Source organism: Cynoglossus semilaevis, chromosome 19 (genome assembly GCF_000523025.1).
Source record: "Cynoglossus semilaevis isolate Cse_v1.0 chromosome 19, Cse_v1.0, whole genome shotgun sequence".
Taxonomy (NCBI): domain Eukaryota; kingdom Metazoa; phylum Chordata; class Actinopteri; order Pleuronectiformes; family Cynoglossidae; genus Cynoglossus; species Cynoglossus semilaevis.
In genome coordinates this window covers 2,655,310-2,669,854 of record NC_024325.1, presented here as the reverse complement: position 1 = coordinate 2,669,854, position 14,545 = coordinate 2,655,310, and the positions used below count along the sequence as shown (strand labels likewise).

The window sequence follows — 14,545 nt, the reverse complement described above, 5'->3', positions numbered from 1 at the left end:
AACACCAACTCTGAGTTTGCATCTCATCAATCAGAGAGCTCCCCACTCCACAGTCTGACGTTTATGAACTCGTGTCCCTCTACAGAGGTATGAGAGGAGACACTGCGGCACATATCATGAAGGTTGTGTTTCCCTGTCTATATGATTCTAATTGTGCTGCGTCCCAGGGATAAACAGTGTGTCCTGAACTTTAAATTTGCATGAAAACGTGCATGTACTCCAAGTACAAGCCGGTGACGACGGGGATAATCAGAGATCCATCACTGACGCGAGCGCCCCATATCTGTCACCGCTTCTGGCTGTTGATGGTTGGGGCAACACACGACTGAAGGCGGCTGAATAAGACTTTGTTTGTTTGTCAGAGTGTGTGTATATTTACTCCTGCAGTGGATGCATTAACTTCCTGTTTCCCTGGTTCCACACGTCATCAGTGTCAAAGTCGTTCATTTGACTACTGTCGCGCCTTCTGTTTACACATGAACAAAGTGTATTCACGGGAAGTGGAAGTAATAAACCGGTGGTACTTGGACCAACGAGCATTAGTTGGATGGAGTGTTTCTTGCTCTGTATAGTTGGATAGTTGGATGGAGTGTTTCTTGCTCTGTTGGTTTTCTAAATATGAGGACAAAGTGTATTAAAAGCAGGCAGGCATTTATTTTAAGTAGTGTTATTTATAGTCCCGTGCTATCTCATTGGAGGAGAGACGCTCCGCTGCACATTAAAAGAAACAGCGCCGCTACTGAACTTGATGAATAGAAGATGCATGGAAACGATGGAGGCCGTGCTTATGAGTGTGTGTGTGTGTGTGTGTGGCATATGGGGCAGGGCACTTACTTGCATGCCTGGTGAGCATCACACGTGTGTTTCCCCCCGGGGTTTTGATCTGTCTTCCTCACTAAACGGAGAGGAGTCCATCAGCATTGGATTCCACTTCAATTATTCAGCCGCTCAGGAGTTTAGCATGAAATATAAATGTCTGGTCCCTGCAGTGAGAAATGCAGTGTTGTTTTACTGTTTCTGAATCTGTGTAGTCAAACGACGACAAGTTTGGTCAAATGCCACACAATTTCTAACGTATAAGAACATTTGATATAAAAACATGCCTCCCTTCCCTCAGCAGTTTATAAAAGTACGATTTTTTCCCCCCTGTTTTCTGCAGTTAAATAATGATCAGTTTTCAATGCTGTTCTGAAGATGTTCACAAATCCAGACTTTGTGGTTCCAGAAGGTTTTTTTTTTTTTAGCTCTTTTACATTTCTTCATGAGACAGCCTGGATGTGTGAGTAGTTACTTCAAATCATATAGTCTTGTCTCAGTCCAAAAAAAAAAGTTTCTTTCATTATTAGTCTGGAAGCAAACCTATTTGTCGCCGATGTCGCGTCTTTGTTCTGGACCACAGTCAGCTGTCTTCAGTTGACTTTTGTCTGTGTCTGTAGCGTGTTCACACATTCTCGTTGACTAATTTGAGCCTTTGTCCGTGTTTCTGCCTCATTTTCTTCTCTGAAATGACAGGAAATGAAAAATAACGCTGCATCAGAATCTCACGTTCCCTCTCCTTCTGTCTCTGTCCAGGTGGTCCGTCACGTTGGTCCTCCCCTCCATGTGACTGCTGCTGCAAGAACCACAAAGGTGACGGCGAAGGCGAGAGTGGCACCTCCTTTAATGAGCTCTCCACCTCCAGCTCTGAAAGCCAATCAGAGGCCGGGTCTCCACAGGGAACGGTCATCTGTGGACCAGTCAGCCGCCAGTCGCACCACACCAACGTCCAAACTCTGGACCGGCCCCTGAAAAAGGGCCCAGTTGCTATGCTTCAGCAGTCAGAACACCGTCGCAAGAGCGACTTGATGCGCACGCTAACGGCGAGCTCCCGTGACACGAGTAGCAGCGGCAAAAAACGACAGACGAAAGAGAAGATGACAGTGGAGGAGGAGCTGGAAAAGTGCATTCAAGACTTTCAGAAGATCAAGATCCCAGAGAGGTTCCCTGAGCGGAAGTACATGTGGCAGGCCGACCTGTTGAGAAAGTACCGGCTTTGAGCCCGGGAACGGAGGAAACGGAGGAAATACGAGGCCAAGGATCAGTTTACAATTTTCAATTCTTAGTCTGTTAAAGAAAAAACAAACAAAACAACATGAACCACAACAACAAGCCTGACTCCTGAACTGCTACTCTTTGTTAGGTTGGAATAAGCTGTTGACATGGGGATGTGTGTGTACGTAGTATGTAGGATTATTGTGTGTACCTTACCCCCTAAGGACTAATCAATGAGGACAAAGAGGTTATTCAAGAACTGATCAAACCGACTCAAACCGCCTTGGCGACTCACACGTCCATGCTAGGACTCACACAGACACCGGCGTCACACGCGGTCCTTTATCGCTGACGTTCCGAACCTGACCAAACAGCACAGGAGTTATGGTTTCTCTCCACAAAGACAACTGGTGATTTACTGTGTGAAAATGAGTGTTTTATGTGCTTGAATGTATTCACAACCAGGTGGCCTGGAGGTCACAGACAAATACGCATCTGAACCTATTAATAATGCATGCTGTCCCGATAGTGCTCTCACTATAAATAAACTCAGAGCTCCTGGCTGCTGGGGGAGTGTAAACATCTGGGTCAATTACTTTTCTTTTTGGCAACATGTGTGGACCTCTGAGCAGAAGATGTACAATTTTTCATTTCATTTTTTTTATCAGCGCTTCAATTAATTTTCTTCTTGTAATATAATGATATTGCACACACACCCCTCACTGAATCAGACTGCCGTGCGTTGCATTGATTTCGCTGTGTCGGCTTGATGTAGAGCAATACCCTGGTTACTGTAGGGGAGGAAGAGTGAAGGGTTTGATTTGATAGCCAAACCACTGGGAAATACTGAGGTTCAATAAAGAAAAGTCCTGATTCAACACAACCGCACGCACACTTTTCCCACTATATCAAACATTGAGCTTATTCCATTACACATGCACACACACAAATACTCGAGACGATCATATCAGAGGGGCCAGAGGTAATCGTGCTCAATATTGGATCGGCAGTAAATACAGAGACAACAGGGGGCAACGTTGCTAGCTTTTTCGCTGTCCAGCTCGACTGATGCGTCTTACGCCGACCATGACACGCCGATCGATAGTTATTGATGACAGGGTGTGTTGATAGAGCCAATAACTCAGGCTCTTGTTTACATTTATTAATGGAGCCCGAGGAGTGACGGACCAGGACAGGTTGTGTATGCGCTGAAACCCAACTGATGTTTTTGTATTCATTTGCAGTTATTCACGCTCCGTCAGAGCCAGAAGAAAAGGTTGCGGCGTGGCATCACATACAAAACGCAGCACAGGGCAATAAAACAGGGAGTTTGATCTGCTACCAGACTGGCTGTCAGTGATTTTAAGCACTTTTTAGATTATATATATATATACGATCAGAAGACTATAACGCAGAGTTTATTCCACGTTGCACGCTCGAAGGATCGACGACGATAAACAAATTCGTGATGACAAAAACTGATAATTGTTTATTTTACAGCTAGTGTTACTGGAATCGCAATCTCTGTTTTAGGAGAGGATTTGTGTGAAATGACAGAACATAGCATAGCGGATTAAAAAAGCTTCACAATGCTTAAATCAGATTTTAAGGTGTGTGTGATGTAAGCAAATAGAATGCATGCTGATGCAAGAGCTTGTGGTAAACATTTTTTGTTTTGTTTTTGTTGTTTAGGTCTGTATGGGAGGACGTAGCTGAAATAGATGCTTAAGTGTAAATGTGTTCGTTAATCACAGGTGCAATATAAGGTATTAATGAATGGTGTGGTACAGTAGATAGCATTTAGCAAAAACAAAAAAAAAACAGTGGTGTAAATCACTCGGTTATGACTGTAACAGAGTGACAGTGTATAGATGATAATATTCACCATAGATGGAATCAAATTGTGTCGACATGTTATTAAACCTATAGTAAACATAGCTTATCAAATACTTTATAAACAAGCAGCTTTTTCAGTACACAGTTGAAGACAGTCAGAGCACACCAAAATCAAACTCTCTCTCTATCATATTTAAAGATCACTATACTCAAGAGGTCCCCGTTGTTAATAAGAAAACAACGGAATGTTTTATTACCCTTATTTTTCTATCCCATGGTCTTTTGAAATAATATAGAATAACAAATACCACCCCTCCCTCCACGCCCGCGTTTCTCTCCAAGTGTGCGTTCTGTGAAAGAAGCGCTTCGTGGGTTGTGAAACCGTTCCACTAATATATGATGCAGCGATACGACGGCTACAGCTATGACAGCAAGTAGAACCCAACAGGGTTGCCATAGGTTTCTGGATACATGACAGCCTTCTCCCTCACGTCAACACCATGGATACGTCTTATTTTTCTACATTGTCGGAATATGATGTTTTCATTTCGGAGTGATTTATCTCTTCAGTTTCAGTTGGATTGCGAGTCTCTCTTTTGTACGTAGCAGAGGTAAACAAATACCATGAATCACTCCCAGCCACAACACTGTTTTATACTCCTAGTGTGAAACATACAAATCCACTCTTCATGGTGACGCAGCAGACTGACACTACTGTTATACTTGGATCATTCATAGGCCACCACAGATGAGGGACGACAGCACACAGCCCTAACCCTTGTTTTAGACTCACCAACAGAGAGAGTCTGAGCCAGTTAGTGCTCGAGATCCCAAGGTTGGTTTTATTAACAAAAAAAAAACCCAACAAGAAAAAGTGTGTTCAGAACTTGGAACTTTTCATCTGTGACCACACAGCTTTTAGTTACTGTGCTGCACAATCAAAAAGCGTTAGGGCCGTTATTGTTTTCGCTCAGCTTTTCAATCTTTTCTCCAGGGCGCTGGATTCCAAATTAAACTATGGTTGAGAGTGCTGACTTCAAACTTTCTTTTTAGTTTTTTTTTTTTTTTACTTTCTCTAAGTTTTAACTGGAGCTGTTTATATACATTGTAGAACATGTTTTTTCAGTTAGCCAGGTCTGTGGTCTTCAATGACAAGAGTCCGACCCAGTCCAAGTCAGGCTAGCTACTGTTTGTTTATGATGTAAACTAGCATGAAATAATAATAATAAAAAGAGTAATATAAGAGACGAGAAATATTTAAAGACAAGTCAAAACGGCACAAAAATGTACTATTCACACAGGTCTGTGCAGCTAAAGATAAAACATATATTTTACAACTACACATTCAATTGGTTTGTCCCTCTAAATTGTTAAAATATATAAGGCCAGTCATTAAAATACTTTTATTTTCTGATCCTGTCACTATACAAAGCTGTTGGCAATTTTGATTGGCAGATTAACAGCCAAGAAAGTTATAATTATACTCATGATAGTTAACCAAAACAATAATTAAATAAAATATATAATCACTGTGGAAACACGGTTGCCCTATGGAAATGAGGAAACAGAAGTTGCCCAACTCGACACTCGACAATGTTTTTAAAATCACTGTGTTAGACATGCACAATGGATGCAAATGCAAATCACTGTGTTAGACATGCACAATGGCGTCCGATTAGAAAGTGATCATGTTGCCTTGCACTTGTAGTAATAAGTTCAGGCCATTTAGATGCATAAAAGCTCCGTCTGACTACTGGCCCGAGTAATACTTTTTATCTGTTACTGTAAAGTAGCAATATTACTTCAACATAATGAGCTACAGGAAAATGTATTAGAATTCTCCTTGTGGGCTGTTTTAAAATTCACCACTGCACCAACAACATTGATCACCTGAGTAGAACAAAAATCCAATCGTGTTTAAAAAAAAAAGGAAAAAAAATCAGATATTTTTATTTGTGATGCATAGTCTTTTAATTAATTTCTATTTTTCTAGGATTATTATATTTACATTTATAATTTAATTATAACCTTGTCTAAACCAAAGGTAAAATGTTAGAATTAATCACTTTTTTTTTTTATTCAAAATGTTCTTCTGGTTAAATTTTGGTTTAAAAACTCACTGTTTTCTTTCCCACCTCAAAAGTTAAATGTTTACTTTAAGTCATAGCACAACGTGGATTTGCTCTGCTGATGAACAAACATTTAGAGTAGAACCCAAAATCATTTAAGATCAGAGTGGATACTAAGACACCCAGAGGCCTTCTAGAATAGACAACAGCTGTTTTTGCACAATGTATGAAGACAAAAAAAAGGAAAAAGTATTTAAGGAGAAATAAATGCATCAACAATTGCACAGGACAGCCACTATGTACTGTGTGAACTGGATGATTGTGAGAGTCAAAGAAAATATTGTTGCATTGTCAATCTGGACGTCACTTTTACAGCATGTGAGACAATATTCAGTTCATCTTCTGGCCACGAAGTGAACTGTAGGTGATGTATGTGTTTTGATAAAACTGTCCTTCTGATATTTTGTAAAGTGTGAAAAGAAAAAAAAAAAAAGGCTCGACTAATGTTAGCTTTGTCAAATTCTGTTATTTTTGAGTACCTGGCTACTGTGTGATTTCTTTTCATTTTTGTTTGTTATTTCCTGAAGTTATAGTCAAATCATGCAAGTGAACCCTGTCGCTGACATTCACCAGTCTAGCTGTTTTTGTCTCGCCTTTGACCCTGTGAAGCACAAGGAAAAAAAAAATCACATCCTGATATCACCAGGGAAAACCTGGCACATACTGCTGAAAACCATAGGTCATCTCTTTTGATGTATGTTGTTCTGACACAAAAAAAAAAAAAAAAAAATGGTTGAGAAACTTTGTGAGCATGTTGGTATACAAAACTTATAACAGATTTTGCCTAGTCTGTGTGGAAACGGTTATGTCAAAAAAACTGGTATTTAACTGAAAAAAACTGGAAACTTAAGCAAAAAAAAAAAAAAAAATTCAACTTAAAAATATAAGCACAAATGTGTCGATGGTGTCTTCTCCTTCTCCACCACTGTACAACATTATTTAATAAAAAGTCGACTCCTGCAAAATAGAGCGATTCTCAGCACCAGAGGCAAACCGACGATTCTCTGTCGTCTGAGGAATATGACATTTTTATTTCCTTTTTTCTTTGGAAATTCCAAACAAATAAAATCCTATTTTTTTTTCTCCTCAAAACAAATTAAATTACTCGTGAAATTAAATGGAATTTAGAGAAAAAAAGCAAACATTAAGTCCAGTGGACTGTATTCCAGGTGTTGCTCTGTATTCCAGGTGTCACGTTCCGTTACAGTGTCTGCCTTTAGAGACAACTCGATTCATCTCAAAGTGTTTGGATACAAAGCGTAGTAAAAGTGACTTTTAAACTGTATGAGTACCAATAAATAAATAAACAAGACGTTGTGTACAGCCATCAGTCAATCAGTGGTGTTTATTTGTCAGTCGTGGATTTGTGGGGTTTCTAATCAGAGCGTCTAATTTGGTTGAGTTCTCATTACTGGCTACTGTAGCGGCGTCAGTGAAGGTCAAGATGGAGTCACATTCTGTAACTGCTCATTAATATTTGCTGATTAATACGTAATTGTTTACTGGCAGAGCAGAGATGTCTCAGCTGCACTCCAAAGACAAATACCAGGAGGGGCAAAGAACTGCACAAGAGCACGTCGACAGAATTCAAAAGGGTATCCGGGTAAAAACTACATTTTCATTTCAGAAATTTTAGGCATTGTGTGTCACTGATCGTAAAAACAAAACATGGAGCTCCTCCCCCTTCAATTCAGGTACTAACTGTAGTTTTTTTCACAGGCAATATGTACGGTACATATTTTTTTTAAATTAAAAGAACAATTCAATATACAAAACCAAAACAGCTACACACAGTTACATTATAGACTGACATACATTTTATGACTACATTTTAGACAAATTTCTTTGTAATAATTCAAACTACATTTTAGACAAATTTCTTTGTAAAATTTTACACATTTTTCATGTTAAATTTTACAAATATTTTTTGTAAAATTTTACACAATTTTTTTGTTGTAAAATTTCACAATTTTTGTTGTAAAATTTCTGTGTAAAATTCAAACTGCAATTTATAAAATATAACTTAGAAGCTGGTGCAGCTGTAATTGGTTCCTGGTCCTTTCCCACCTCACAGTTTATTTAAAGCAGCTATTCCATTCTTTAGGCAGTGTCATTCACTGTGAGTCTTTTCTGTGCATTTTTATCAATAGTAAAAGTAGACCATGAAAAACAAATACAAAATGCATTTGTTTTCTGTTTCTATTTGTAAAAAAAACAGGAGTTGTCAAGTTCTGCACCTTTAAATCAAGGCCTTTCTGTCATATATCCAGGTCAGTTAGATAAATGAACAGGATTATTGTTAAAACCAACCAAGTACTAGTTTGGTAGCGGGTCTCAAACTCTAATGAGCTGGTGGCCACTGTTGCTAATCTCAATGTTTGACCAAAACCCAACAGTAGTGTTAGGGTTAAATTACATTATACTGACACCTACTGTGAACAGTATAAGACAATCTTCAGCCCCACAAAAAGACATTCTAAAAACAAAGATTAAGACAAAGCTCTAACCAAAGATATTTTGAGAAACAGGCACAGTAAACAGGATCTGTAGGCATTTACTGAGTCTCTGGAGACCTGACAAGTGAGTCAACTTTGTGAAGCCTAAAAATATCACAGACTTTAAGCCACATTTGGCGTGTGGATAGTATTTCATTCATATGGGTATTAAAGCAGAGAGGAACACCACATGAGCTGTACTGTACGTTCAAGATGACTCACTGCTGCCCCCACTTCACCCCAGCAGAACCGGATGACTGGCCAACATCAATACAATACATGCAAAATGCTGGTAATGGTGTAAATAATAATGCAATGTTTCATCATCACATTTGGAAGTTCACGATCCACCACGTCTGATCCAACTGCTCCTGACACTGGGTCAAATAGTGCTGTTCAGCCAGTGCACACTTTAGAATAGAGGCTCTGATTATATTGACCATAAAGGGAATACATCAGCATTCAGTCATTTTTATTAAACCATATGACACGACCATTTTCTGGCCTCTAGATAATTATATTTTAAATGTGTTTCCCCACTCTTCATAAAACAACTCTTTACTCCCCCTCCTCTGGTTATACTGATGATGTCGACCTGACCATGATATGGGTTTATTTTTATAGTCTGAGCCTCTGGGACCAGACCAGAGACTAATCAGACCTAAGAGACGAAACGGACCATGAAACATGTTGACCTTTATCTTCGCACTGAATGTCGACAATAAGCAATAAAAATAACCAGGAAATAAAGGCTGATTTTATTTTGTTTCCAATTCCTCTGATGCAGCTTCATAAAAAAAACATGTTATTTAGCGACGGCACAGTGAGAGAAATCTGTCCGCTCTCTCTCTCTCTCAGATCTACTTGTCCCCTGACAGTCCAGTTAATTATGTTGATTTCAAAGTCAAAATCAGGAGGAGAAAGTCTGGTTGTAAGAAAGAGAATGCATCTTTCATGTCTCCCTGCTTTCTCTGCTGTGTGGCTGCCAGTTCTCAGTGGTGAGGAAGAGGAGGGAAAGTATGCATGACAGGCTTAAAATAGCATCAGTGGGATCAGCTATCTTTCTCAAGATCAGGCAGTGGAAGCAGCGTGCTCCTTTTAGAGCTGCTTTTAAGCCTGCGGTGACAGCACTGATTAGAGAATGAGGGGTGTGGATACAAGAGCAAGGTGATGGAGACTGTTGAAAAACTGAAAAGTATGGAATCAGGACCGCGGTGAAATAATGCGTGAGATGAGCCGGAGACGGGACTTCTGCAGTGCATGTCAGATAAAAAGTTATGTCAAAGACAATAGGGAGAAGAAGAGAATTCATCAACGAAGTCAGAACATTTAAGACACTCTTGCCTTCAAGGTGTGAACGCAGGTGGGGGCGTAAGTGAGGGAAATAATGAGAAAAGAACAGAGCGACGGGTGGGGGAAAGGTGGGGAAGAGAAAGTAAAAAATTATGAGGTGGAAGAGAAAAAGCAATGAAGCACAGAGAGGCTGTGTTGGCTGTCAGCATCCATCAGCGAGATAAGAGCTGCGGCTACATGATCTGTTTTCCAGCATTACAGTTGGAAGCGAGCGCTCCCGCACTGCAATCAGATCAGCCATGTGTATCGCCATTGTTGCCACTCGCTGGGAGGATTCTCTCAGCAACGCTGCAGTTGAACGCCGCACAATACCCGGCATTGTGTAGCAAACAATGCTACAAGCCTTTGTGCACAAAAGGCTGATCCAGCTTTGGTCGCCTCCCGACGCAACCGTGATGAGATTAGTAAAAAAGGATGTTTTATGCTTTATTTTTCACTTTTCTTCCTCTTTGGGAACGCAACAAAGCGAAGCCTTACCCGAGGCGTGGCTGAGCCATAAAAGGCTCAAGCTTCAAGTTGAAGCTGACACATTGGAAAGCCATCAGCTGCAGTATTTAACACTTCAGACACATTCTCATACACATCACCACTGACTCGGCCGGTATTCTTCCCTGTGACGTAAGGAGAATACATAAATGTGCAAAAAATAGGTCAAGACCTCCAGGTGATGTTCACATCAAAGTGAATGACAGCCCCGTGGACAGAGAAGTTGAGTGGATGAAAGAGGTCAGAACAAAGTGGCCCGGCTGGTTTGAACAGGCAGAGAGGCTGTGATCATTTAAATGCTTTCTCTTCAGCCAGGGTGGGCAGAAAGAAAAAGGAACTCAGATGAAAAATCTGTTTTTGTAAAGCAGACAGAGCATGTAGTTAAAGAGGAGGAAGTCTGGCCCACGTCGGATCGATAACATTTACAGCAGACAGCAAGTGTCGGCTGCTCTGATGAACCATCATCTGTTAGCTACTATTCTAGTCTGTGACTGGACATTGGATATAACAAAAAATAATACTTGATTTTATTCCTACTCCAATTGATATGGGAAATTTAACAGTTTATTGTAAGTTTATTTTATATAATATATAAATACAGACATTTGGGTCTATTATATACAGTATGTGGGCTATTAGCATTTTATTTGTTTTGACAAGACAAATATTTATATAATTTATTATATATATGTATATATAAAAATACATACATATTTATACATGCACATACAGTATATATACATACATATACTATATAGTAACAGCTGATACCGGCTGAAAGGTCTTTGGTGCAAAAAGGTTTGGGACAGCTGCAAATACACAATATATATACATTATGTACTGTATATATATATTTTTTTATTATTATTTTCAGTCTCTATAGTTAAGTGGGTCATAAAACTACCTCCATCAAAGTTGCTTTGTATTTGTATGTTAAATAATTTTTTAATCATCATATTATCTAATGGGTTATATTTCTTTTATCTACAATTCAGAAACCCAGGGCTTTTGTGAACAGATGACTCATTTGTGCGACTGATGCCAGGTTAACAAAACTAATGAGCTCTGGACAGCTCATTTAGGGAAATGTGTCATTATCACTGGTGAGAACTATTGGATAAGAGAGGATTATGTTACTTCACAGAATGCAGCTCAGTGCCTTTGGTGTTGTTTAATCCAATGAAATCGAAACAGACGGTAAAATGGTTACCATACAGGACAGTTTAAAAAAAAAATTACAAACTGGAGGCACAACTATTAAAATGGAAATTATTTTTGAGAGAATTAATGAAAAAAAATTCTAAGCACGATCAGGCGTTTTATATTGTTTCTTATAAGTTTCTACTATATTTCCATTCTGTGCTGCTGCGTCATTATATCCTGTCTCCAGAATGCACTAGAACAGAATGACCTCATTAACACAACCTTAAAACTCAAAGAACATTCAATTAAGCAAATTCATTATTACAAGTATAACATTCAGTTTGTATATGTTGCATTTTCTTTGTAAAGTTTGCAGATCTTTACTGAGAAGTTTGTGAAGCTCTGCCTCAGTGTTCCATGGAGTCAAGGCAACAGCATGTGTTAAACATTAATATTGAACCATGGTTTAATATTGAACAGGTTAATTAAAACGTGCTGCACCAGTGGAGACCAATATTCTTCACGAACGTGGCTAAAAATCACTCTGACGTTTCTTAACTCACTCAGAGGAGAGATGTGTGTAACTGATGATAACATCATGTAACGGATCATGGATTTAATGTTGTCTCCCATGTTGTGATCCCAGCTGGTTAGCTACTGTGCTGCAGGACTGTGACACTGGAATAAAAGATGCTCACTGATAGAGGAATGGAAATGGAAAATGTGCTCTGGATGGAAGAGCAGAGAAAACATAGATCATATTTCTGTCTCCTAAAGTTAGGGGCACAGTTAGACTGGGAGTGTTGGCAGAATATCTAATTATCATGAAGGAGGAAATGACCTTTTGACCTCTCAGACCAACCGTAAAGCCGCTGTACTGCACAGTCCTACACGTGCAGTAACTGCTGCCATGACAAAGACATATAGGCAGCTGTTGCACGGCAGTGATTGAAATGGAAGAAAATGAACAGCATGAGAGCCTACCTATCACTGTGTGAAGCTCGAGAACTAAATGTGGCTCTGTGGGGTGAATAAGAATTCACCATAAGTGTTTCTGAGATAAACTCCCCAAACATCGGACCAGGATCAACGGTTCGGGGCAGACAGGTGCGAGGAGACAAATGACGTCCCTTTTTTTTTCACATCCTGCAGCTCATTAGTCAAACTGGTTCCCGAAATCAGCACAGCAGTCACCAGCAACGTGAAATTCCAAATTAGTGTCACAATTCGTTGCAAATCATTGTAAATTGCATTCACACATGAGCATCTTTTGTCATCTCTCGTTCACATCCCAGCCTGTGAAACACACAGGACCGGAGGCAGTGATGATGATGACGGAGATACTGAACGTGTTACAGAGGCAGCAGCACTAAACACTGTCCCATCCTCACTGGCATAATGGAGCAGAATTACTGCGGCTGCCTCGGGGCACATGTTACAGCACAATCACTGTTGGTGGTTTTCAGCTTCGCAGCTTTTATCCTGCTTGATAAGCTGTGGTGTTTTTTTGTTTTTTTTGGAATTCAGGCGTTCAGCGACGCTTATTCCCACCGTCACCTCCACACACTCTATTTTGAACATCTGGAACTGTCGTCTCTCAGTGTCACATGCCATAGTTTTCCCTCCATAAATGAAAATGACTGGCTGTTGTATCTACCATTGTGAGACTTTTTTTCTTTTTTTTAACTTCTAATGATGTCACGTTTTTATCTAGTTCGCGGTGACCTTTCCTTTGTCCCCTAGACGTTCTGTGTGTGAATGTGTTATTTTGTCCTTTCGGGCTCTTCTTACTTCATGTGACGAGCAGGTCACTGCAACAATCGTTTTGACATTTAAATCTTAGGCCAGAAACAAGAGTGGACAATGAGCGCACTCTCACAGGAGCTGAGCAGAATACAAACCCAGGTGGATAAAAAATGTCATTCACAGAAGAAGAAAAGACTCCCTGGTTGTTGGTCTGCATAATTGTACAAAGGCAGAAGCCCATTAGAACCTTCTGTTTCTGATTCCTTCCACAAACACAGGCCAGTCATAAGAGAAATCTGCACTAAAAGAAAAAAAAAAAAAAAAGAAGACAACTTTGTAGTGATTTAAAAATCGATCAATTTAAAGGCACTTTTGGAGAACCAGACAGACTGCAGTTGATTGCGACGGCCCTGCATAAAGAGTCTGCACTGTTGTTATGCAAACATAAAAGCTTTGGAGAAATTTCATTGTCCGTTCTCTTTGTGATTTTCAATGTATTCCAATGAACAATTTGGTTGTCCTCACTGTTATATGGTTCTATGGCTTGTTTATTTGACGGACGATTCAATTTACATCAAACATTTAATTTTTATTTTTTATTTTTTCCAGGCAAGAGCTGTGATTAATAACTGGTTACAGCATCTATTTGTCCAATCATAGTTTTATATTTGGTCCAAAGTATGACAGGGATAAGCAAGGCATAACAGGGGAAACCAGAGCATCAGTGGTGTGTAAAGACAGTGACTCGGTCACAGTGTCTTCGACTGGGACACAAACAAAGTTCTCCGTGTTTCTACATCACACATCTGCAGGGAGGCGACGTTCGCAGTTTAGCAGCACGGCGCCGAAATCTCTGGGAGCGATTGCATCATAGTAATGAGAGCAGCGTGTAAAATCGGACCATGAAAGCATTTGTCACATCTAACGACTAATCCCTTTACTAGACTTTCTTATAAAAACATCCCAAAACAAATCCATGCAGCCGCTGCTGGAGCTAATGGTGTGTGGTCTGAGTAACAGACGAGCCAGTGAAGAACAGTAATGAATACCATTAAAGTTTAGTTATCAGTAGGGGCCATGCTGTGAGGTTAGGTCATTTTGGCTTATAGTGAGAAGGACACACGATCAACCCATGGTCTTTCTGAAGGAAGGAAGGAAGGAAGGAATGAAGGAAGGAAGGATGGATGGATGGATGGATAAATAGATATATATATTAGCAGATTAGATTATTAGTAATTATTAGTAGTATTAGATGTAGTAGCAGTAGTAGTAGTAGAAGTAGTAGTGGTGTTGTCGTCTATTTTTCTATGTCCATCATTGAAGAAT

The 14,545-nt window shown here is 39.7% G+C and overlaps 1 protein-coding gene and 1 long non-coding RNA gene across 2 annotated transcripts in view; one reads left to right on the top strand and one right to left on the bottom strand.

Annotated features, from left to right (window-relative positions):
- LOC103394848 (uncharacterized) overlaps positions 1-1,545 on the bottom strand; it is a 57,549-nt gene extending 56,004 nt beyond the window's left edge. Inside the window, exon 1 of the long non-coding RNA XR_523205.3 lies at positions 835-1,545. This is a non-coding gene — a long non-coding RNA (uncharacterized LOC103394848). The remainder of the gene's footprint in view (positions 1-834) is intronic.
- kctd16b (potassium channel tetramerization domain containing 16b) overlaps positions 1-5,491 on the top strand; it is a 55,248-nt gene extending 49,757 nt beyond the window's left edge. The window contains exon 2 of the mRNA XM_008332298.3: positions 1,573-5,491. Within this exon, the coding sequence (XP_008330520.1) occupies positions 1,573-2,036 (464 nt within the window). The 3' untranslated portion in view covers positions 2,037-5,491. The remainder of the gene's footprint in view (positions 1-1,572) is intronic.
- The last annotated feature ends 9,054 nt before the right edge of the window (positions 5,492-14,545 follow it).